Source organism: Lonchura striata, chromosome 20, assembly GCF_050655825.1.
Source record: "Lonchura striata isolate lonStrDom1 chromosome 20, ASM5065582v1, whole genome shotgun sequence".
NCBI classification, from domain to species: Eukaryota; Metazoa; Chordata; class Aves; order Passeriformes; family Estrildidae; genus Lonchura; species Lonchura striata.
Window position 1 is genome coordinate 1,669,291 of NC_140722.1, and position 25,156 is coordinate 1,694,446.

The following is a 25,156-nucleotide window of genomic DNA, read 5'->3' on the forward strand; positions in this document are numbered from 1 at the left end:
GCCTCCAGCAACAGCATTAAAAGTCACCAGAGCATTCCCTGCTGCTTTCAGCAACCTGCTCACTGTGGAACAGACCATTCTGCCTTGGAAGTTTTGTGCCAAAAGCCTTCTTGGCTTCATTTCCCATCTTGCTTATATTTATTCTTGTTTCCAAATGAGTGATCTCCTCTCCTCCCTCCACTCTTTTCAACTTGGCAGTTGTGTAACTTCAGCTACAAAATAAAAACCATCCACACCAAATTCAGAAATCTAAGGGCGTTCTGCAGGATATTCTAAAAAGCTTCCTCCCAGGACTTCACCTGTAAACACCAAGTACCAACCAGCAGGTGAAGCAGAGACATTTTGGCTTTTCCTGATCAGTGGCTCAGCACTGGATGGTAGAGGGTGAATGGCAGGATAGGGAACAGGTAACAACTGATTTAGAGTGGCTTAAGAAAGGTGATGAGAATGATCCAGACAGACTGCTTTGAAAGGGTTCCTAAGACAGTTTACCAGAGATGTCTTTGGAAGAAGCCACTCCTTGCTCAAGCATAGCAATGGGACCTTCCCACAAAACAATGCTCAGTTGGTCTCCCAGAAGCTGAAGGGCCTCCAGAGCCTGCTGGAAAACACACCAGCCCAGCTATTTCCATAGTCCAAGGAGCTCTAAACAGATCAAGAGCAGCCTTGAAAGAAGCCTATCCACAATGCTCCCTCTTCCTGCTCATCTTCAGCTCTCCCTCTCATCACGTTCCAGGTGCTCTCAGGCACCTGCACCCACAGCAGGCACCACAAGGAGCACTGGGGCTCTCAGGAATGCAAAGCCCCTGCTCCAAACAAGTACCTTTGTCAGTTCGAAAGTGATCTAACCAGGAAGCATAGTGGGGCCATGGCAAAAATGTGGGATCTGCTGGACTCGGTCTAATAGAAAACATCAGTCCAAGGGACATTCCAGATAGGAATTTATGGGGCTTTGGTTACAGATCTTCAGAGCTACAACCCTGCCCAAGAGCTAAGAGGTTCAGCAGGCTGGTGATGTTCTAACCATGTCCATACCCATCCTTTCCCTTGCTCCCAGCCCAGGTCCCAGGGCTCTGGCAGCTGCTACAGCTCCAAAGCACACAGGGCAAGTTCTTCCTGCTAGGGCAGATGGAGGCAACAAAGCAAACTGCTCCTTGCAGACACCTCCTCACCCAACCAAGGCCAAAATGGCTTTGGAAAGAACCAGCTCAAGATTTCTGAAACCTGCCTACTAAGAGCAGACACACCAAGGAAAAGATGGTGCCATCAGTTCTCCAGGAAAAATTCCATCTCTATACTTCTCTGAAAATCCTAGCCAAACTGCAAAGATTGCCCAAGGCTGGAGTTATTCCTTCACTTGGCCATCTCCCCACACTTGGCCTGGGAACAATTTTAGACTTGGAATGCATTACTGCATTCAAGCAGCCACTCCTTGTCATGCCAGTTGTCCAACCCCCAGACTAGCTGGAGGATGAAATTCCTAGGAACAGCAAAATGCCAATCTTTGGATGCAGGGTTTTCCAGGGCAGTCACCAGCTCGGCCTCTGCTGTGTTCAGCTCCAAGGCATTGCTGAGAACAGCTCCTGTGGCCTCTCAGGACAGACTGACTGTGTCAGCTACTTGGGGTGAGTCCAGCAAGTGCTTTCACCTGAAGTGGCCTCGTGAAATAAGAACCATCGGCCAAAAATAGTTCAACAGTGAGCACTAACATAGCCCCAGAGCAGCACTGAGCTTGTGGCATCAAGGAGCAGGTCTCCAACTACCTGCTCAAGGGGTTTGTTTGCCAGAAGGAATCCTCCATCAGACTATGGCAAAATGCACCAGAACACGGTGCCACTGGGGGGGGGCACATGGCTGGGAAGGACAGAAGGACACTGCTCTGCCCTTGTCACTGCAGGGGGAAGCACAGAGCATATCCAGGCATGGACTCTCAGCACATACAGTGGTCCCAGTGTCACCTGTACAGGGACTGCGCACTTCAGGTCACTTCTGATGTCTGGGACACCACATTGGGAAAAAAACCCACCCAATCCCTGCTGTTACATTTTCCTGGAAAGCACTTTCAAGCAAACATTGGGGTTGTTTATGCCGGAGAGGCCCAGTTTCAGAGGAAGAGCTGCCCAGTCAAGTTTCTTGGATCTGGGCCACTGTCAGAAGCCTCAAGACAGATACAGTAGATACTGACTGAAGATGAAGGTCAGTGGAACAGGATGACTCCACGAGACAACTCCTCTGTAGGGCTCTGGCAGCCAGGCAGGACCAACACTGTGAACTTGCTGTCAGCAAGAGACTGATCCAGCAAGGAGAAGTCCAGTCCAGTGCTGTAAAGAGAAAGGGCTTAAACTCCCATTGCAGCCCAGGTCACTGGAGATCTGGAGCTCACACTGCAGGAATAACTGTCCTCCTCAATACACCTAAAAAAATCTGCTCTCAGCTCTGTCACTATATGACAGCAAGAGAAAAAGATTCCTTTATCCTCCAGCATCATTTCCAAGGCCAAAAGCAGCCCCAAATGCTTTAGAAGATAAAATAATGGTAAACTGCAGGCAAAAAGGCCGGACATCAACGAATAAAGCATTAATTTTCATGTCTGAGTTCTCTTGTTTCCAATAGCACAGAGCTGGTGAAGAGCTGGCAGATCCTGGACCCCAGTCTGAGGGGGCTGGTGCACCCCAGAAACATGGGGGACCCAAAGCACTGGTGCCTGGCAGCCACTGCCCCACAGGGCCCCCACACTGCAGCTGGGTGGGGCTCCACCTGCTCCAGGAGCATCCCAAACCCACTGGAGGTGCCAGCTGCTCTAGGATTAGCCTCTTGTGGCCCTTCAGGGAGGCAGAGCAGCTTGGCCAGCCCTTCCCGCAGTGGCCATTCTCCAGATGCTCTGGCTGGTGCCTCCTGCAGCACCATCACACTAACGAATCCTGTTCTCAGGGGTGTTTCTATTCCTGTCCCAGACATGCAGCAGACACAGGATGCCTATGAGATGAGTATGAGCAGACAGTAGGTTATGAGCAGACAAGCTTTATACCTACAAGTCCAGGGCTTGAGATGGGGAAGGCAGCTTTGCATTAAAGCAGCCATAGGAAAAAAAAAACCACCAACAACCCCCTTTTAGCAAGAGATTAAATTCTATTCTTTAGCTGTAACTATGACACACAGCCCAGCAGAGGAAACAGAACAGCAACACATTATTTTGGATACTGCTTTGTAAACAGATGCACGGCCAGTTATCTAATTGTGGGAACATGGATGTGAGTAGGTTTGGAGGGAGCAGCAGAGCACTTGCAGAGTTACTTCACTGCAAGCTCACAGCAGTTTGCATCATCTCCATCAGGAAATTTCCATATACTGCAATGTCAGCAGCTTTGCTGCAACACACCTGGGAGAATCTGTGAGGTGCCACCTCCCTTGGGTACCACAGGATTGTCCCCTCCTATTCTGGCCACTTACAGACACAACCAAGGAGGCAGTTACAGGAGGTATTTCCTCAGGTAATTGCTAATTACATTAATTGACAAGACATCTGACTCAGCTGCTCTAGAGCCTGGTGGAAGCTGGGCCTCCTGATCCCTGTAGCAGGAATGCCTTATCCATGGGGAGAGGGTGTAACAGCAGTGAGTCAGCTCACAGCAGGCCACCACAACTGGTGCCAGCACAGCATCCTGACTGCAGGAGGATGTGTCTGCCCTGGCAGCTCCCAGCAGGCAGGCAGTGCTGGCAGGGCACCAGCACCAACACAGGTGTTCTGCAAAAGGTAACACAGCCAGCATTCCTGTGATAGCATCCATGGTCAGAGGAGTGCAGTCAGAACTGCTGAGCTCATGGAAAGAGTAGCCCAAGATTAGGGGGGCAAAATCCAGAACAAAACTGTGTTTGCCCTCTGCACTGCCACACCAGTGTCACAGCCACAGGGACAGCAGCAGAGCTGGGAACAGCAGAGCCAAGGTCCTTTTCCTCCCACCTGTACCTGACTCCCCTCAGGGCTGAGCAGCCACTGCCCATGCCCAGGTGCCAGATGCACACACAGCCCTGCCCCACTGCAGGGCCATGGGGGGCTCAGGTCTGAGCTCTGTTGACATTCCACTCATGAAGGACAGAAGATCCAGGTAACCTGAGGTTTCTCTAGATCTGGAACCCAACCAAGCACGTTCCAATTTACAATACAAGTATCAGTCCTGTACTAGCTGTCCTGAAAGCCAGGATGCCATCTCAAATCCAGCACACCCTCTCAGGCTGCTGTTTGGCAGGACACGTGCCTGGCACAACAGTGTCTCCGCCAGGACTGTTCAGTTGGAGTGTTTCAGAAGTGCTCCCTGTTCAGAATTCAGGGAGAGTTCAATGCCACGGCAGTGCTGAAAGAAACATCTCGATACAACTCTGCTGGGAGTCTTGCACAGATATGCACACAGCATTTTAGGGAGTGGTCAAGAATGGATTGGAAGGCTGAGTGCCCCCTTCTAAACTAAAAGCACTCTGGAATTTGTCTTACAGACTTCAGTCTGAGATTTCTCTTTGCTCACTTCTGCCATGATTTTGTAGCATGAACATGATTTAGAGGAAATTTTAACAGGGTTTGAATTCACATGATTCCTGGAAGCCTTGCCTTAGCAGGCTGCCTTTTCTTCCTTCAGTTCCATCCCAGGATGCCTGTGCCCCACCTCCTCGATACATATAACACTCTGAACACAGAGGAAGGCACAACAGCACTTCCTAAAGCTAGAGAGGGGCCCCCGAGAGCAAATGATCCTTCACTTCCTTATCCCGGCTGTTATCAGAGCAATAATGCTCTCAGGAATCTAAGCAGAGAACTGCTTTATGGTTTAATTCAGCAGCCTCTGCCAGCCTAAACCTGTCCTTTAGGCTTTGGTTCTTGCACCAAATGCCAGGAGCTGCAAAACCCTCAAGTTATTTGACATTTAGATTTCCCCATACACCTATATTCTATGTAAGGGTCAGAACAATCCTTAGTTACTGTTAGGTGTAAGAGCAATAAAGTGCAAAGAGCAATGTCAAGGAACAATAATTGCTTCTGCAGTGTGAAAGCCCTCAGTCTTGCTGTGGCATGTTTCAGTCAGACTTTGTCCTGCCTTGTTCCACTGGCATCCCCCTGGATGAGGGATGCTGACCTGCTGGCTCCCTGAAGGTACCAGGGAACAAGAAGACAAACTGAGCAAACAAGAAGGTGCAACCTGAAACTCTGCAGAGAGCGCACCTCAAACATTCCCAAACCACTATTAAGTGTAGGTTTCCTTCCATTAAGAGGACCCATCCCTGTTCCCCTTCCAGCCAGTGAGTACTGTGGGGATCTCTGTGCAGCCGACCAAGGTGAGCAACAAGCACCTGCTGCCGCTCAAGACCAGAAACAACCACAACATCAGAGCACACTGTAAAGCAGCTGCACTCTGAGGAGCAGGCGCAGAGCTGGAATCACACCACATGAAGAGTCACTTCCCCTATGAGAATACAGGCCCAGATTTTCATGCCTTGGTGCCTATAAGATAGGATACCAGGTAGCAGTTCAGAGGTGTTAAGCACTATGCTTTATCAATACTAGAAAAATCAGACCTCCAGTCAGAAACTCCTTACTAAGGAAATTCACCTGCTTGTCTTATCAGTGCGAGTTCACCCTAAAGCCAGCTAAGAAGTTTATTCATAGATCTCATCTGCAAGAGGAAAAAGGAGTTCTACCTTCAGTTTTTAGTTACTGGAACATGCAAAAACAGATGCACAAGTTCCACTGCAGAACATGCAGAGTTCTCCCTTCAGCAGCTTCCTGCTGGACTATTTCCTTACTACAATTCTGACTGTAGCAACTTGAAAACCCCAACTCTGACCTCCTCCACTTAGAGATGGAGGAAAACAGCAACCAAGAGTTCAGAACTGCAGTCAGTACTTCCCAGCAAGAGAACTCCACTGGCAGTCTTTCAAGCCTGTGCACCAGACCTCGACGTGTTACACAAGGCCAGCTCCAAATCTAGGCAGCCATAAGTCCTGTGGTCCAAGAGCAGGGCCAGGTCTGGCAGGAATCAGCTGTGGTACAGATGGATGGCTTACAGAACCTCAGCACAAGAAGCCAATTGAACAGCAGCCACCGCCCTTCAAATAAAGAAATCTGCTGGTAACCTGAAGCCAAGAGCACAGAGAGAACATGTAGAACAGCTGAGCTCAGGTGTGCCCACAGTGCAGCACAGCACACACATGTATTCCCAAACTAGCACAGACCAGCTTCCTCCTGAATACATTCCCTTTCCAGGAAAACCTCAAAGCACTTGGAAAAAAAAAAACCTGGGCATGGGGTAAGCATAGGTTATAGCTTCCGGAACTTACTCAGAATCCCAGAAAGATCTGGCTGGAAGTAACCATAAAGACCATCCAGTCCCACCCCCCTGCCACAGGCAGGGACATCTTCCACTAGCCCAGGCTGCTCTGCCTGTGTGGCCAGGTGTGCAGGCTTTCCAGTTTACCAGCCATTCCCAAGTTTCTGGCAACCCTGCCAAGAGGATTAAGCACCAGTCAGCCCAAAGAGAGTTAAACTGTCAGCTCAGCTTTCAGCACCAGGAGCACAGAGGTGTCTGACAGCACTGCCAGCTGTGCTTCCCTCTGAGCTCCAAAGTTTCTCACAGTGTTGCACAACACACAGTGCAGCAAGTCTGCTTAAAATATGCAAATATTACTGACATACAAGTGATTCACAGCCTGAAGTTTGCCACTGGCTGGACAAGGATCTTTAAGACTGAATAGCAACCAAGTGCCACCCTTGCCCACTCTGCACTTGTACCATATCACTACACAGAGTACAGTGAGTATAAAGAGCTCAGGCACAGGTACTGTGGCTCACTGAACTATCTTCCTTCTGCTGAGGGTTTAGAGAAGCACAGACAATGCCAAGAGCAAATGCATTTCTCTCCAAAGCAGCAGGAAGGACTCTCTTGTCTTTTACCACCCACTGACCATTTACCAAGAGGTAAAGAGACACCAACGGAAAAGCCCTGCTCTGTGTGGCAGCTTGCTCAGATGGGAACCTGAAGCTTCCACACATTCAGAAACTTCACTTTTCTACTTATCTGCCAGCTCTACAGCCTGTCCTTCTGTCTGCTTTGAGCACAAATCCGTACTTGTTAACTTCCATCTCTGGGTGATGCTTGCAGGAGCCATCACCTGTATATGAGTACACAAGGCCATGGCTGCAACAGGATCAGGCAGCTCTGGTTTCACAGCCTTTATCAGAGATCACACACAACAATTTGATGCCTGCTGCAAGCCAGGACCTGGAGACAAGCAATCTCTTCACTTGCAATCTGAACAAGCACTCGGTGCCACAACCCTGAACCAGCTCCTGCTGCAAGAATGCTGGAAACTTCAGTGCTGGGAAGATGCCCAGAGAGACTTGTAGCAATTTTCACCACTTTATCTTTCAGGCAAGAACACCATTTCCCTGTATCTTGTATGTTTTTGTGGTTATTCTGTAAACACTGTCAGTGTCCACTCACTCTTCCCTTTTAAGTCTGGACACTGTTTACCACCCTGTAGGTGACCCTTTCTACAAAAACATATTTTGAAAGTTGTTTGAATACAGGTCTGAAGTTCAGAGAACTCAGCAGAACACCACATTTATTTGCAGAATATTAGGTTTTATGATTCTGTTCCCATCCTCAAGCACTCAGCCTGTCTTGGTTGGCACCTTAGGTTTTTCCTTCTTTTCCTTTTTCAGAGGCCAACTGAGCTCACCTGAGGGGTTTGAGGAAGGTGCAGGTCCTGAGGGAAGGGGTTTGGCACAGGGGAGCAGATATCACCCAATGCATTTGCAAGGGTAAAAACACTTTTACTGCAGCCCAGGGGGGGTCTGTGCAGCCCTGCAAGGAAAAACAGGTAACAGCTAATCCTCTAGGGCTCAAATCTGGGGGATAGGGAACTCCACACAGCCTTATTCTGAGAGAATAAACCATTTCACAGTGACTTGTTCATGTAATAAAGGAATTTGATGAGGTTAACTGTTTAGACAAGTCCATGAGTAAGGACAGAAGGACTAGTTTCCTTCCAGGAAGCAACCTACGCATAGCCTTTCATGGAAATCTCCAAATACTTGGGAATTAGTTGTTTTGCTGTATTAAGGGAAACGTCCTCATCCTTCCCCATGAATGTAGTTCTCTACACACACTGAAATTGGAAAACATGCTACCCTATAGCTAAACCTACAAACCATGCACAGTTTGTAGGCGAGGTTTTAATTCCTTTCCGGAACAGCCTCTGTCTGCCCACTGCAGCCATAAACAGTGCCAATCCCAGACCTTCATGCAGTTATTTTCTCCTCTACAGTAACCTCAGTGCTGAAGTCAGAGTCAAGTAGCCTTGGAATGGCCTTGCATTCACCAGGACAGATGTGACCAGTATCAGGAGAGAATGAAAACATCTTCTACCCTCTGTTTTTTTTTAAGCAATGCTGGTTAAAAAGCAGATTTTAGCATCTTCAGCCAGACAGCAGCTACTTTAAAAACAGCAGAACTATAAATTAATATGATTCAAATATAACTGTCTCTTCAGTCTTTTTTCCCCTAAACAGGACACGTATCAAATATTTAAAGGGAGCAGACAAGGTGAAAAAAACCTTTGTCTTCATGCTAAGAGCTGCTGTGTCCTTTCATCCTGAAGACCCAGCAACTCAGAAGAAAAATTAGGGAAAAAAAAAAAAAGAAAAAAAAAAACAGTTCTGATCTTTTCAGGAAAATAGACAAAAATTTGTCTCACATTGAAAAAGTCAACTTGTTTGAGCTTCCACATACAAGAAGTTTTGTCCTTTTTGCCTGAATACAAAGTTGCTTAAAGCAAGCAAAGCTCAAGGGAGCTGATACACTTGCCAAGGAAGTGTCAACCCTGAGAGATGAGAAGCCAGAGCCCCAGGCAAACTGTGCAGGTGCCGTGCACAGGTCCCTGCTGAGCAGTGGGACCAGCGCGTAACACTAGGAGAGCACTCCAATCTCACCCAGAGACACCCCACAAACGGGGAATCTGCTTGCCCATCCCTCAATATCAAACATTACAAACAGAACAGTTACAGGTAACAAGCTTCTGTGATGGGTATGACAAAGCCCTCTATCAAAAACAAGAAATAACTGGAAAGCATCAGCTCCCTGCTTGCCAGGCCAGGCACTGACACCGTCCTGCCTCCCATTAATCAGGAGGAAGTTCGTTAATATTTGAGTAGGCTATTACAGCTCAAGGCAGAGGATCGAATACACTGTGCCATGCTCTCAACTAGACTCCTTACAAAACAATTAAAACAAGATAAAGGTGACGACAAATGCACAGCAAAGACTGTACAGTGTTTTGGTGACAAATCATGGTATTTCAGGAAACAGGAAGTTCCCATCTTTTTGGCAGAGTAGAATTAAGCCATTAAATAAGCCCAGTTCTCTGCTAAATCCCTGCCTCTGCTGAGCTCACACAGACCGTGTTGGCTCTCCTGGTCTCACCACCCAGCTCACCCCACTGGGTGTTTTCCACAGAGGAGACAGTGGTCTCAGGAGTGCTGGAAAGGCAGGAGGCCTCAAAAAAGCTCTTCCAAGTCACGCCCTGGTGAAACACCAGCTTTTCTGACTGATGTCAGAGCTGACACAGCTTGGTGTGCCTGCCCCCCAGCCCAGCAGCACCAAGCATGGGGCTGTGTCCAGGATGTGACCCAGTGGGTGCCTGGGTTTTCAGCACCACAAGCATTTGACAACAGGGCCCAAGTGCAGCAGCACAGCAACTGCTGAATATTTGGGGCTTCCTGGCATTAATTTAAGCAAGCTCAACAACTCAAGAGGAGATGGAGACAGTTTTGAGAAGGAGGGTATATGAGATCTTTTCTGCCACCATGACTCTGGTAAGGGCCTTCAAATCACAGCTCTATTTCAGGCTCATTTCAAAGCTCTATATATTCCCTGAAGCCTATTGAGCTTTTCTGCTTTCTGCTCCAGCTATTGATTACTGGGGTGGATGGGGTGAACACGAACAACTGCCTCCCAGCCACTTTTCAGTGATGCCACATCTCGTGACATCACGACTGTCTCCATGGTGACACAGCAACACAGCTGAATTGAAACAGGAGGAGGCCAATTAGAACAAGAAAGCTCTTTTGTGGCTGGAGCCATAGCAATTAGCAGGAATAAGAGAAGCCATTATAAAAAAGACATGGTTGTAACAATAAAAAGCTTGCTTTTAGCTTGCTAGGTGAGCCCCAAAGCCTATCTACATGTAAAATCCCTTCTAGACCAGGAAACCCACGGTATCACTAGCTGCGTTTTCAGGTCCACAAAACGCTGAGCACAGCCTGGATCTAAGAGATCACTTTTCATCTCCCCTGGTGTCGAGTTCTCCTCTCCACAGGAGCCTGAAGAAGGCTGCTCAGCCCTTGAGCTTGAGCAGAGCACCCAAGCTGAGGTGCCTTTCAGGCTGCCACAATTAGCACACACATTTGTGCGGGGGCACACACAAAAGAATCCAACCCCAGGCCGGCAGTGCACAGTGACTCACAGCAGCTACGGCTCCACCCTCAGGGATGAAGCACACTCAGGGTTTAGAATGGATGACATGAACAAGATCTGGACCCTCTAAATAGCTACTCTGATTTGTTTCCAACCTCCAACTGAGAGACACACAGGAGCAATCTCATCCAGAGCCAGCAGCACCATGACAGTGCCAAGTCTGACTCCAGCTGATCCACACTTGCCATCCTACAGGACAGGTTGATCAGGAAGCACTTGCTGCAGTCCCAGAGACGAGGCAGTTGCTCCATGGCTCCTGAGTGGTCAGAAGCAACACACAGCTCTAGGAATTCCCCAGGGAGAGCAGCTGCTTGGAGTGCTCCGCAATCAGGCTCTCAGCTTGAGGCACCTGCACTGTGGTCATGCATTCAGCCCTTTAAACACCAGTGACATGCCATACATTCACCATATTTTTATTTTCTCAATTGAGCCTAAGGCTGCAGCAGGTGGGAACAAGCTGAGCACAAGGAAGCTTGAAGGTGTGAGGTACAGCACAAAGTCAGGGAAGCTGGAGCAAGGAGAGCAGTAGCCAACAAAGTCACTGGAGCACAGCAACTCTGCACACACTGGAAGTTAAACCTCCACGGGTAATGCTGCCTCCCACAGCTCTTGGGAGCAGCCCTGTTGTGCTCCTCTCCTGCAATTCCATGGGAAATCAAGGCATTCAATGCTGCCAGGGCAGGCAGAGCACACAGGTCCCTGGTACTGGCACACTCATAGCATGTGGAGGCAGAGCAGCAATCTGCCTGGCAGCTGCTTTGTGACAAAAGGCACAGCTGCCCAAAACCGAGTCACCTTAGGAAAAAAAAAAAAATGCTGAAAAGCATCACGCCATAAGAATTAGGATAAATTAGATTTAACAGGTGCCCTCAACAACCTCTGCAGAAGCATTTTTTGGTCATAATCAATTCAAGTGAGTCTTTGTACACAGCCCTTGTACCAGCCCCTGCATCCGTCAGGTGAGGTTATTTCACATGCAGCAGCAGAGCTTGAGGTAAGGCACTAACAGTGGCTTGGACTCTTGCTGGGATTCACCATTAAAAATGAGCCATCCTGTGGCAAATGCCTGAGAAATGGGACAACGGGACTTCCTTGAGCTACTGTTGCCTCTGAATACAGCTGGTTCAAAGAGGAGACACGTTTTGGCACATGGCTTCTGCAGAACTGCACCTAAGTGGCTCCAATTTCCAAATGGTGGAGACCCTTCAAAAGGTTTGTGTTTATGTTTGAGTGCTCCTGCTTTACCAGCTCCTTCACCCAGATCTGCAATCACATGCACCTGCTGCCTGCACACACCATCACCCACACCACAGCGTGTTTGCTAACAGAGCAAGAACTAGCACAGAACAGAAAACATGATTTTCTGTGTGAACCAGGCATTGCAGCTGGAAAACAAGCCATCAGCTACAGAAGGGAAAGAAACAGGCAGAGGCAGAAAAAATGGCTTTGGAAATAGCCAGCTTCTGAAGTTATTTTTAGAGGTGCCTCCCCCGACACCCAAAGTATTCGGAGCCGTTCAGAAAAAAATACAAATCAAAGGTAAGCACACAGATAGCACTGCCAGGAGAAGGCAAACAGTGCTTCAAAGTAACTGGTGCCACCAGCAGCGATGGCTGGCCTGGTTCTGCTCCATTCAGGCAGCCTCCTTAACCGGGGCTCGGCTTTGCTGTGCCACAGCCAGCTCGAGGCACCCAACCCAGGTGTGCTGGGCACTGCAAATGGTGTACAGAATCCATGAGATTGGAAAAGACCTCCGAGTCCAACCTGTGACCGACCATCATCCTGTCGAGTAAACCACGTCTGAGCCCCGAGCCTCCTCCTCCCCAGGCTGAGCCCCCCCGGCTGCTCGGGTGCCCCATTCCCCTCCCTGGACAGCGGGGGTGACAGCCTGGGCTGTGTCCCTGCAGGCTGACACAGCACAGGGCGCGCTCGGAGCGGCAGCCGGAGCTCCCGGGCCCGCCGGCCCCTCAGGACCGGCCCGGCCGCGCTCAGCTCGCCCTACGGCCCTGCTGCAAAGCGCGGCGGCCGCAAAGCGCGCCCGGCGGCGGCGGCCAGCGCCGGGCCCGGGCCGCGCCCCCGCCCCGGGGCCCGGGCCGCGCTCCCCGCCCCCGGCCCGGGCCGCCCCCCCCCGCCCCGGGGCCCGGGCCGCCCCCCCCCGCCCCGGGGCCCGGGGCCGCCCCCCCCGCCCCCGGCCCGGGCCACCCCCCCCGCCCGGTCTGCAGCAGCGCCCGGGGCCGCTCCGCCCGCTCCCGCTGCGACCCCCGGAGCAGCTCCAGCATCCCCCGTGCTGTTTGTGTAAACCCGCTCGCGGCCCGTCTCGCAAGCAGGCACTGGGCATCTCCCAGCTCCAGCCCGCCGCTCCCGGGGCCCAGCTGGCTCCTGCTGTCACTGAATCACTTGGGCTGGAAAACACCTCTGAGACCACCGAGTGCGATCTGTGACGTATCCTCACCTTGTAACCGGCCCAGAGCACTGAGTGCCACATCCAGTCCTTCCCTGGACACCTCCAGGGCAGCCCTTACAGTGCCTGACCACCATTTCTGTAAAGAAAATCCTCCTAATGTCCAACCTAAACAGCTTAAGGACAGTGTCCTCTCATCCTGTTGCTGGTTGTCTGGGAGCAGAAGCTGGTCCTCGGTTCCTGCCCTGCTGCCCTGAGGATGCCACTCAAGACATTCTCCCTTTTATCTCCTAAGCCTGCACATTTCATCAGTCCTGATGCACTCCAAAGAGGAGCTAAAGCATCACAGAGATGAACACCCAAAACGCAGGGATCCTTTCTGGCTGGGGCACACACAGGGCCCTGGTGGGTCTGAGGGAACATGTCAGAGCTGTGTGTTCAGCAAACCCTCACAAGGCTGTCACAGCGAGCAGCACTGACAGCAGCAGCCACCTGGGCATGGTGACAGCAGCCACAGCTCCATCAGACCTTTTGTCTGCCCTGCCCAAAGCCCCAATCCCCCCAGTCAGCCTGGTTCAGTGTTTGACTCATGTGAGAACAGCTCCTGAGAGGGAGCAGGGCTTGGACGGCTGCTCTGGCAGTGTCCCCTCAGCACCTGGGTGCTCTGCAGCACTCATCTCCAGCAGGGCCCTCAAAGGAGCAGCGATAAAAGTTAATGTGTGGCACAACATTGCTGGTAGGGCAGCAGCGAGGAGATTGCAGGGTGACAGCAATGCTGACGCTGAACCTGTGCCAAGAATAAAGACCAACAGCAGCAGCACTGTGGCCAAGGCTGCTGGTGAGCAGGGCTCTGCTTCCCAGCATCCTGGATTCCCTGCTCAAGGCCTGGCACGCTGCAAACCTAAGCATCACTGAAACCTAATACTTTAGAAATAAAGTAGCTGCTTTGTCTAGAACCAGCAGCTCAGGAGGTGCAAGCACTGCCCAATACCCTTGTACTTCCAAGAGATCAGACTAAACACTGTTTCAGGCACTGGGAGTTTTCCAGCTCCATTCCACCCATATCCATCTCCCCAAAGCCACCTCCTCCCCAGGAAAGTTCCAGCCCAGGCTGTACAAGGCCAGGCATTACAGTAGTTCTGCACTGCCAGGGAGCTTGCAGCAGTGCTGAGAGGCCAGAATTCCCAGTCTAGGCCTGCTGCTGGAGTGGCAACTCTGGAAGCTGCTCAACAGAGCGCACCAAAGCCTTGAAGAGTTCCTGCACAGAAATGTTGTAACTCAGGACCCCATATTTGGGGCATGCTAAGGGACTGAAAAGCCTCAGGGTTCAAACAAGGGAAAGGAGAGCTCCCAACAAAGTAGCTACTCCAGTGACCCGAGAGCCCTGCCATGGCCCATGACCTGTCCTGCACACGCTGTTCTCCATGGAGCAGCACTGACCAGGCTGGCAGCCAAGCACAAACACAGCTCCCAGTGAGGGCCTTCAGGAGGGTCCAGGCACTCCCTCAGGGACAATCCCACAGCAGCCTTTGGGACAACTTCTCTGGCTCCAGATGCAGGTAGCTGGCTTATATATAAGGCCTAAGAGGGATGCAGCATCCATGCTTTAACTTCCCAATTTTAACTTCTAATTAAATGCAGCTTTAGATATGCCCATTCTGGGTTAAGAAGTTTAGGTTTGGAGATCCCTCCTGCACACAGCAGATGCCTGGCAGGGCATCAACCACTCCCACAACAGAAACAGAACAAGACAAATAAGACTTAGAAGTTTGACTAATCTTATGAAAACAACTTGTAATAAAAATTCCCTTTTATGAACTCTTAAATAGCTTACAGCTGTCATCAAACATCAACTTGCACTATGACAGTGCATCAGCAGAAAGGTATAATCAACTTCTGATCTCCACTTTAATTCCAGCTCTGACAGACCAGCAACACAGGTAAGAAATTACCTCTGAAACATTTACCACTCAAGTTTCTTAGTCAAACTTCAAACTGGAGATACAAAACAGCAACTTAAGCTTTGATCTCTTGGAACTAGGTTCAGAAAAGATTCCGTCACAGTGAAAAGATTTTCACTGCAGTGAAACCTGGATGTCTTAATGAAGATAACCCCGTTCCACATGCACTGTCTGCTCAGGTGATGCTGCAGCACCTACATGGGCATCAAGCACCCTGCCTGTATCCCAGCAGGTGCATGTGCCCCTCTGCCTTTACTGGCAATTCACACTACAAGACTAAGCTCAGCACCAAGAAGGGAGGAGGAGAGATCAGAACTCGGCTGTCTTCCTAGATTTACAGAAATTTGGGGAGAGGCCTGGCAGTGCATAACCCACAGTCCTGTCCTCTAAAGAAACGGAGCAGTCTCCAGTCCCGAGGGACCATTAACTCCCCCAGCAATGCTTGTCACCTTCTGTGACGGCAGACTACCAGCCACACTGAGCTATGTAAACACTGGGACTGCCCTACCTAATGCTGCCCATTTAATTAGAGACTAGACTCATGTGGGCAGATGGATCTGAGCACTTACCTCACTGTTTTCAGTGAAAATCACAAATACTTTTGCAATGGTGCCTTTTGCATTCACCAGCCAGACCCTGGCAGAGTAGAAGTTGTTTCCTCTTGCTTCTCCAGGGGACAGAAGGCTGTTACTTAATGCACCGAACTGCACCAAAGGGCCAGCAATTAATTAATGCTGCAAGACAAATTGAAGTGGACAGAATTCCTAAATATTTTCTCCTCTCCTAAACTGGCCCACCTGCAAATAGTTTAACTTTTGCCCATTAAAAGGCAGCTTATGCTAAACCCTGGTGTCATTCTGCACCCCACTTCTTCTCACCAGGTGGGAGACCAGGAGAGAAGGAAAATAAATTCATTTTTCAATGAGCTCTTCTGGAGAGACCCGAATTCACCATTCCCAACTCCAGCCCTCACAGAACTTTATCCAACGCCTGAACTCTAATCGCCTTTCACGGCAAACAGCAATCATACTTAGCACTGCTCCCCTCCCTTTTAAATCTGCTCTGATAGAAAACACACTGACAACTTTTCACTGCAGAAATTACAGGGGATTTTTCTTGAACAAGGCCACCCGCCTGCACAGCCTTAATCCTTCCAACTCACATATGTCCCTGTAACTTGCACTGCTCTGAATCCAATTATGCCTCCTCAATTCATTAAAAAATATTTGAGGCTGTTGTGCAGGTTGCACAAAGAGTATCAGCTGAGGAGGCACAATCAGGCCCTGCTGTATTGTGGCTCTGCAGGCTCCCCTCTGCAGGTGTGGGTGAAGTGGGTTATGAGAAAAATTCAAGTGTCACAGTGTCTTTCACGCAGTCCAGTGACTGGCTCATTCCAGACCATCCCAGTCTGGGCTCAAACAAGAAAATCCATACAGGAGACAAGAATTGACAAACAGCTGTTTGTAAATGCCAGACCATCATTAATTACCCATTAAAAGCTTTCAAAGTTCTCTTGCTCTGGCAGCATGTGCAGCCACGAACATGCTCACAGAGCAGCAGGTCTCCCATGCATGAGGCTGGAGCAGCAGAATAACCTTGAGCTCAGTAGTCAGAAGTGTCCACAAATTCAAACTTGCACACACAGATCAAGCACCCAACCACTGACACACAGAGCTGGGAGCAAAACAAGCTGACAGCGTGTGCTGGGACACCGGCTACGTCTCCACACAGGGACCTGTGGGGCTCCCAGCACACTGTGCTTTGCCAGACCCCACTGGTTTGTACACACAACCCACACTTCACAGACACCAGGTTCTTCCCTTATCACCTTTGCTGCCCAGGGTCTCCTTGTCCTTTCCAGGCTGGCACAGTGTACAGCAGTTACACTCCAGCACTTCCAGGGCCACACTACAGATCCTGGGGCCCTCAGCTGCACCCCAAAGTTACACTGCCACGACAGAAGTGGGTCGAAGGAGCAAGCTAGATGCAAAATTAGCATGTAGCAGTTCGGCGTTTGCACCTTAAAGATGAGTTTTTAGGTTTTCCACGCCTGCCAACAACAGACAAATTCTGCAGATAACCCTTCTCCAAGTATCTGGGTGCAGACACACAGCAATACTTATCTGAAAGGAAAACAGACTGAATTTGATCAATAGTTAGAATTTTCTCCACGCCTTCAAGAACATGTAACTTCATAGCACCAAATGCCTGTTGGAAGAGCAATTACCAGCAAAGTAATTTGGACCCTCTGGAATCAAGTCTGCCAACTTATACGACTTGGCAATCTGGCTTGTTATCATCCCACATGATTGGAATTTATTTTAGGATTCAATGCCACATGCTGTGGGTTTTTTTCTTCCTCCCTTTTCTTCTTTTCCTCCCCCAAGTGACAAGCTACAGCCTAGGATTCAGAGGTCCTAATTCCATTCTCATCTCAAAGACATTTCCTGCACACCCCGAGGTCAAGGTCTTTGAAGAATAAGTAATATTAGTCCTACCAACAGCATCCTGCAAACAATCCTCCTTTTTGAGCCTCTCAATCAAAACTGGAGAAGAAATTAAGAGCTACATCTACTGACTGTTCACAACCAACCAGGTTACATCCTCACCATGCTGCAAGGCACACTAAAGCCAGGTTGCACCTGTGGTTAAATCTCGAGGGGTTCAGCCTCAACTGCTGCACACAGCAGGCGGCTCGAGGCTGGTGCAGGCACTTTCAGCCAGGACCTGTTCTCCCAGGCTAAAAAAAGAGACTTTTTAGAGCCAGCTCTGGCCGGGAGGTGCCAGTTCGCTGCGCTGCGAAATGTCAGCCTTCAGCTCCGTGCCTCGCCCAGACAATTCCCTTTTCTTCTCCAGGGGAGGAAGAATCCGAACGCCTCTCCAAAGAAAGGGGCCGTGTCCTCCGGCGGGGAACGCACTTCGTGAAGCGCCGCTTCCCAGCCTGCAGCACCCAGAGACTCCGTAAGGGCCTGAAGCACCGGGCCGGGCACCGGCCTGACCCCGCGCGGTCCCCGGGGACGGACACAGCGGGGCTGGCACCGGGCAGCGCCCACCCCCGCCCGGGCCCGGCTCCCCGCGGCGAGGCGGCATGCGGGGAGGAGGATGGAGCGGCTCCCACAGCCCAGCCCAGCCCGGAGCCGAGCGGGGCGGCCCCGGCGCTCCCACGGAGGCCCGGGACGCGCGTGGGAAGCGGAAGGGGCGGCGGGCCCGAAAAGCGGCGAGCAGCGGCAGCAGCGAGGGAAGGAAGGAGGGAGGAGGCGGCACCCCGCCCGCAGCCATGCAGGGCCCGGCTCGGCCCCCCGCTCGCGCGGTCACTCACATTGCCTGAGGAGCTCCAGACACAAAGCCATGGGAGACACAAAGAGGGGCGGAGGGGACCGGAGAGACGGGGGGGGGCGCGGGGCGAGGGCGCTCGGCCCGGCCTGGGTCCCGCGGAGGGGAGGAAGAGGAGGACGAGCCGCCGGCGAGGCCGCTCGCGGTCCGGGGCCGCTCCGGCTGCTCCGGGGCCGCCGCTGGAGAAGGGAGGAGACGCGCGGAGCCACCGCCGCACTCACCGCGCCCGCCCGCCGCTCCGGCCGCGCGCCCGGGCGGGGCCGCGCATTAAACAGCCGCCCCGCCCCGGGGCCGCCCCGGGACCGCCCCGAGCCCGCCCCGCCGCGCTCCCACGGCCGCGCGGGTCCCTCCGCCCCGCCGGACACGCGGCGGGACCCTCGGGACCCCCGGCGCTACCGAGAGGGGACGCGGGCGGCGGCGGCCGCTGCCTCAGCGCCGCTGCCGCGGGGGAGCCAAGCGCTGCTGAACAAAGCGGGCGCCGCTCCCACCCCACGCGGGAGCTTTGTCTCCTTGTCGCGGCAGCGCGACACCTTCCCCAGCCGCGCGCAAACGCCAGTTTGACTGAAAGAGCCCTCCCGTTTCTCCCCGCTCGCTCCAGCCGCTCCAGCCCCCGAGCGAGCGCGGTAGGACCCCCGTGGGCGGCGGGTGCAGGGGCGCAGCGCTGCTTCCATGCCGAGAGGAACCCTCCGGTGCAGAGGGAAATACATGGAAAAGGAACAAGTGAGACGAGGAGGTTTCTCTTGTGGGTGTTTTCCCCTGGTCCCAGATTTGCTGGTGGAGTTCTGCCCCGCTGGGCATGGGGAGAGGGAGCGGAGGCTCAGCGGGTGCAGGCGGTGTGTTTGGGCTGTGTTTTGTGCCTCCCCTAGGGCTGCCAACGCAGGGCTAATGGAGGATAGAGGTGTGGAGGGGAGCAGAGCTGGCACAGCGTGCGGGCTGCGGGAAGAACCTGCTGGGCAGAGCCACCCCAGGGTCTGCGCCCTGGGCACAGCCACGCCGGGTGCTGCAGGAACATCCAGCTCTATCCCTCAGATCCTCCACTGACAAACGGAGCTGATGAGCACAAGGCTCCCCTGGACCGGGGCTGAGGTCAGCTCTGCGAGGCCGGAGTCGCTCTGTGTGGCGCCTGACCGGGACGGGCAGCGGGTGCCCACCAGCCCAGCGCGGCGCGGGCACTGGTGGTGCTGGGCTCTGGGCAGGGCCGTGGCCGTGCGAGCCCCGGTGCTGCCGCGTGGCCCCTGCCAGCAGAACATGTGCTGCCCCGCTGCTACCATCACTCCTTGGTGCTGGGATTTATTGATGGCTCGCCGGGCTCCCAGCACTCGGAGAAGGGCTGGTCTGCAGCAAGGAGCGATCAAAGCGCCGTGGGAAACAACGCGCTGAGCTCCGAGCCGCCGCCGCCCTCGGCATTCAGCGAAAGAATCGCTGCGGATCTGCTGCTTCCGCTCTTGGAAGCAGCAGCACAATGGGGCTGAAGGAGAAATTGGTCACAGAGTCAGCCCTGAGCCTTGGGACCCTCAGCCTAGAGCCTCCCCACTCCGCTGCCTACCAAGGAAAAAAGGAAACTTGTTTTCAGTTCAGGGTCTCCCAGGTAGCTCTGAACTGCCAGTCTCTTCCTGAACGCTCAGAAATACCCAGGTGATGCGCTCAGTAGATGGAAAAGATAATGGGAAAGCACAAAGGAGAAGAAAAGCAACCCAAACCAAGACATACACAGAGAAACCCTCATTTGCCTGCACTGTCTGACATCCTGAAAATGCTCCAGGCTGTTTTCAGAGTCTCACTCAACCCCACCCAGCCCAGCTCTCCTGGCACATGTGTGTCTGTCTCAGCTAAGGCTGTCCTTGGTTGCTGCGGGGACTTTCCCAGTGATGGTACAAGCCCTGTGGCCATGGGGAGCCGCAGAGGGACTGAGCATCACCAACAGAGGGGACACAAAGGGGACCTGTGACTGTCTGGTGTCAGGGCAGCTCTGTGCTCACCTGGGTCACAAGGACGGCCAGCACGTGGGGATGCCACCAGGTCCTTGGCCTGAGGAGAGACCTCAGGAGTCTGTGTACCTGGCACACTGCCCTCCAGCCAGCTCTCTTCACGGGCAGAGCACAGCACTGTGCACGGACTCCCAGTGCCACCCTCCCAGAGGCTCTGAGTGAGCTGAGGCACCTCTTGGTGTTTTGGCTTCTCCTCTCCCACAAGGACAGCACCAACTCCCTTTCCTGCTATCAAAGCTGATAGAAGCAAGCAACAACAAGGACTTGTCTTTCTGACCATGTCAGCAAAGGGAAATGCTGGCAGCTGCCTTTGTTTCTACTTCTTTGTAGATGGTCCCTGCTGGGAGAAGGGCCAGGACCTTGGAGCTGTGCTCACCTCCCATGTCTGTGCCAGCACAGCATACCACAGTGTGGCTGCAGCCCCCCCCCCTTCCTGGGGACCTGGGCATTTCTGTGGGCTCAAACCCATTGCAGCTGGTTCTGTGTGCCAGCCATGTGCCTGCAGTAGGCAGCGAGCTCACAGCCCAGGTGCTGCCCATGGGAGTGCTGAAACCTGGCAGCAAAGAGCTCCAGGCACATAAAGACAGGGATGTTTTGGGTTTGGGGGTGGAGCAGAGAGCAGGGCTGTGGCCATGGCATGGCTTCCAGGGGAAAAGGGAGTGCTGGCTGGGCACAGGGCGGTGGTGGAGTTTCCATAATAACAAGGGAAAGATCAGAGGTGAAAAATGAATTGGCAAATATGGACAGAAACAGCTGTCATGAATTCCTTTTTGTCCCATAGACACGTGAATACATCACAGAACGTGTGTACGTGCCCTTTTTTCCTCTGCAAACACTGATGGAGCATGCAATAGAAATCTTTCCCTGGCACACACACACACATACACACACAGTCTCCCTCTAATCCTTTTCCTGCTTGTATGTCAGAGAAAGCTATTTCTGGAACGTGAAATCTAGGTCAAAAAGAAGGAGAAAATCTGAAGGGAATGATAGCAGTCCCTCCCAAAGGCCGTGTGGGGTCAGCTCAGGCCGATGGGATTAGTGAGGGGCTGCAGTGGTGCTTCACCCCCGGCTGAGCAATGGCTCCTGGCCTGGTGTGAGCTCCCTGTGCCTTCCCATCACTGCTGTTTCCCCACACAGGAGACAAGGCCATGACAGCCAAGAGGAGTGCAACAGAAATCGCCTGCCTACACAGAGACTGGGATCATGGCACACAGAGGAGGAGAAGGAGGAGGAACATACACGACTTTCCCAGAAGCCGTGGAAACTCGTCCCACAGTGAGCCAGTCCTTGGTGGTGCAGGCACTTTGTCCTTCCTCCTAAGCACAGCCCTGCAGTCCCTGCAAGAGCATCAGTGCCAGGGGACTTTGTGCCTTCCCCCAGCACAGCCATGGGCCCAGAAGCCAGCTCTCTAATTTAGTCATAAACAGGGAAACAAAAGCAATAGAAAGAAGACAGGAAGCAGGTGGGACACAGAGGACAGTTCTCTCCTGACCTTTGGGAGCATCTCTCCCAGTTAGTGCTCTCCTGTTCAGCCTAGGCTTGGAAAAGTTCTGGTATATGGAGGGCACAAAGCGTGCAGCCCTGGCCTCCCTGCAAGAGATTTGGACACAGAATAAGAAGCTGGACACCTGAGCTTTTTGGGGACAGGCTGCTGAATCCCAGGGCAGGATGCTCTCAGCATGTTACCAAATGGCACAAGGAGGAATGGGAAGAGCTCAAGTAGAACTGGCTTGGTGTGAGCTTTCCCTGCTGTATTTGCTTGCTCACCTCTGCTTTCTTGTTTCCCCTGGACAGTAAGTACTCTGCTCTGCATTGCAAGCAGTCTATTAAACAAGTAATTCCCAGAGCTGCCTCTAATAAGCAGGAGCCGGGGCTAGGGAGCCCTTTGTGGTGCTGGGAGCTGTCACTGCACGCCTGGCAATTAGAGGAATAGGTTCCACTGGGGCTTTTGAGTCTCCGGCTGTGCAAGGCACAAGGCTTTGTTTAAGGCTGATCAAGGGCAGCTCATCATCTGTCTCGATGGCTGTCAAATGGGAGCTAATTGCCTTGTAACGTGCCAGTGACACAGGCATTAGTAGGAGGAACCGGCGTGGCAGGGCTGTGACAGCTGTCAGGGCGCTCCCCCGTGCTCCCCACACACCCCGCATGGAGCTCGTTGCCCCTCCTCCTGCCCTCTGACAGTGCCTGAGTCCCTCTGCTTCAGCATACAACCCCCACATGGCCTTCAAGGAACAACAAGCCTATGTTGGCCCCAGAACTGCTGCTGCTGATGCCTCTCTAGGATGTGTCCCTACACAGACAAGAGCGTCGTAGTCCCCATTCCTCTGGGCTGGTGCATGGATTCTGGATGAAGAAAAATGTCCCTGGGATGTGTTTGGGTCAGGGCTCTTAATGGTGTCATGCCAGAGCCCTGTGTGGTGCAGAGGCTGTGAGTGACCATTACACCTGCAGGTGACAGTGCGCCCACTTCTCCCATGTGTCCAGGCTGATGCCACCAAGCTGCCACCTGCTGCTCAGGAGGCCCCTCTCCTACATCACCAGCCACTTAGAGCCTCAGGGATGCACAGAAAAGGCCCTGGGGGTGCTGGTTGACAGCAGCTGAACATGAGCCCAGGTGGGCAAGAGGCCAATGACACCTGGCCTGTGCCAGCCATGGTGTGGCAGCAGGACCAGGGCAGTGACTGTGCCCCGTGCTGGGCACTGGTGAGACACCTCAAGTGCTGTGTCCATTTGGGCCCCTTGTGACAAGAAAGGCATTGAGGAGCTGGAGCATGTCCAGGGAAAGAAACTGAGCTGGGGAAGAGGCTGGAACACCAGGAGGAAGCTGAGGGGCTCAGCCTGCAATAAAGGAGGTTCAGGGGGGACCTCACTCTCTACAACTCCCTGAGAGGAGGGTGCAGCCAGGTGGGGATCAGGCTCTTCTCTCAGGTAATAAGTGGCAGGATGAGAGGAAATGGCCTCAAGATGCACTAGGAAGGGTTTAGATTGGATATTAGGGAAAACTCTTCATATAAAAGGTTCTCAGGCACTATCACAGGTTGCCTAGGGCAGTGGTGGAGTCACCATCTATGGGAAGTGTTCAAAAAACTTGTGGATATGGCACTTGGGGCCATGGGTTAGTGGTGGGCTTGGCAGTGCTGGGTTAATGGTAGGACTCAATGATCCTAGAGGGCTTTTCCAATCAAAATAATTCCATGATTTGCAAGGGAACTGAGCCCAGATGGCTGATTAGAGGTGTGAGTGCTGTCCAGATGTGTCTCCTGCCTCCCACATCCTGTGCATGCACAACCACAGATGCTCCTCTCTGCTCCTCAATCCTCCAGCAAAACTCTTTCCCTCCCCAAGGCCCAGAAGCCAGTGTGAAGGGCTGAGGTGTGCTCTGGGAACCAGCAGAACTGTGCTGGGTTATGTCAGAGAGAGGTGGTACCCAGGCATTTTGGAAGCCCCCTCTGTGCTGTGCCTGCTGCTGCTGCCTGCTGTCAGCCTGGACCTGTGGCAGCACTAAGCTCAGCAGCACTGAGCCAGCAAGGAGAGGGCTGTGGGACAGGGGGAGCCAGGTGGGAGGAGTGTGGGGCAGAACAGACAGAGAGGGAGCAGGAAGGAGGGACAGGGCTGAGCAAACAGCCCATCCCTCCCAGGGATGTCCTCCAGTTCCTGCCTCATCCTGTGGACCTTGACTGGGGCCAGAGCTCTGCAACTCAGACCACTGAAGGGAGATGTTCCATGCCCATATCCCTGGGGAGGAAGGCCTGCAGCCAGGCAGGAAGGCTGCAGTTTCTCCTCCCCATTCCCCACTCTACCCAGAGCTGGGATGTACTGTCTCCCACTGACAACCCATCCCATCCCATCCCATCCCATCCCATCCCATCCCATCCCATCCCATCCCATCCCATCCCGTCCCGTCCCGTCCCGTCCCGTCCCGTCCCGTCTCAGTGCTGTAGCAGCTTTGCCCACAACAGATGAGCTGAGGCTGCTCTGAACCTGCCTTGGTGCCAGAGCTGGTGCTGAGAGGCACCGTCCTGCTGGGCCTGACCCTGGCCCCATGGTGATGGGATGTGCTGCCTCCACAGACAGTCCTGGGGAGGTTCTGCATTCCTCCTGCCTGCTTTGGCATCTGCCTTGCACCATGAACAGGCACCACCATGTTCAGGAACACCAAGGTATCACCTTTGCTAACCAGTTCCCAAAATTATCCCCAGGATGGAACCTGTCAGCTCATCACATCTTGTGCTACACCTAAGCCCCACATGGAGCACCAGGGCTGGCCAGGAGAAAATGATGCAAAGTGATGTGGATCAAGTGACTTGAAGCATCACAGAAGTGCTGCCATGGCTCAGCACAGGGATGCTGGGCTTTGGGGCTTGGGAAGGCTTGTTGGTGCCTTGAAATTCAGTGCACGATCTGTTTGTACCCCACAGCCAGGGATGTTGGTTCTCTCTATGTGTCATCACAGAGTCACAGAATGGTTTGGGTTGAAAGGACTTTAAAGCTCATCCACCCCTGCCTGGGCAGGAACACCTTCCACTAGACCAGGTTGATCCAAGCCCTATCCAACGTAGCCTTGGACACTTCCAAGGATGGGGCACCCACAGCTGCTCTGGACACCCTGTGCAAGCACCTCATTAACCTCTAAGATCTTCCTAGGACCTTCTCTTTTCCAGGCTGAACATTCCCACCTCTCTCAGCCTCTCTCCGGAGCAAAGGGGCTCCAGCTCTTGGAACATCATCTCCATGACATTCTTTGGAGTTGCTCCAGCAGCTCCACATCTTTCTTGTGTTGAGGGCCCCAGAGCTGGAGTCAGCTCTGCAGGAAGGGGTCTCATGAGAGCAGAGTAGAGCAGGGGGGATCTTCTCCCTTGACCTGTTGGTCACACCTCCTTTGACCTAGCACCCAGAGCCCATCTGCCATTCCAGCACCCACATCCAGCTGCTGCCCATCCTCTCGGG

The 25,156-nt window shown here is 52.8% G+C and overlaps 1 protein-coding gene across 7 annotated transcripts in view; it reads right to left on the minus strand.

The window, feature by feature from the left end:
• The window catches only part of DLGAP4 (DLG associated protein 4), a 116,993-nt gene that overhangs the window by 20,696 nt on the left and 71,141 nt on the right, over positions 1-25,156 (minus strand). The window contains exon 1 of one of the 7 annotated variants that reach the window (XM_021536617.3): positions 18,205-18,458. The exons of the other annotated variants lie outside the window; for them this stretch is intronic. Coding sequence (XP_021392292.1) covers positions 18,205-18,235 — 31 coding nt within the window. The 5' untranslated portion in view covers positions 18,236-18,458. Of the gene's footprint in view, positions 1-18,204; positions 18,459-25,156 lie in introns of those variants that run through there. 7 annotated transcript variants of the gene reach the window in all.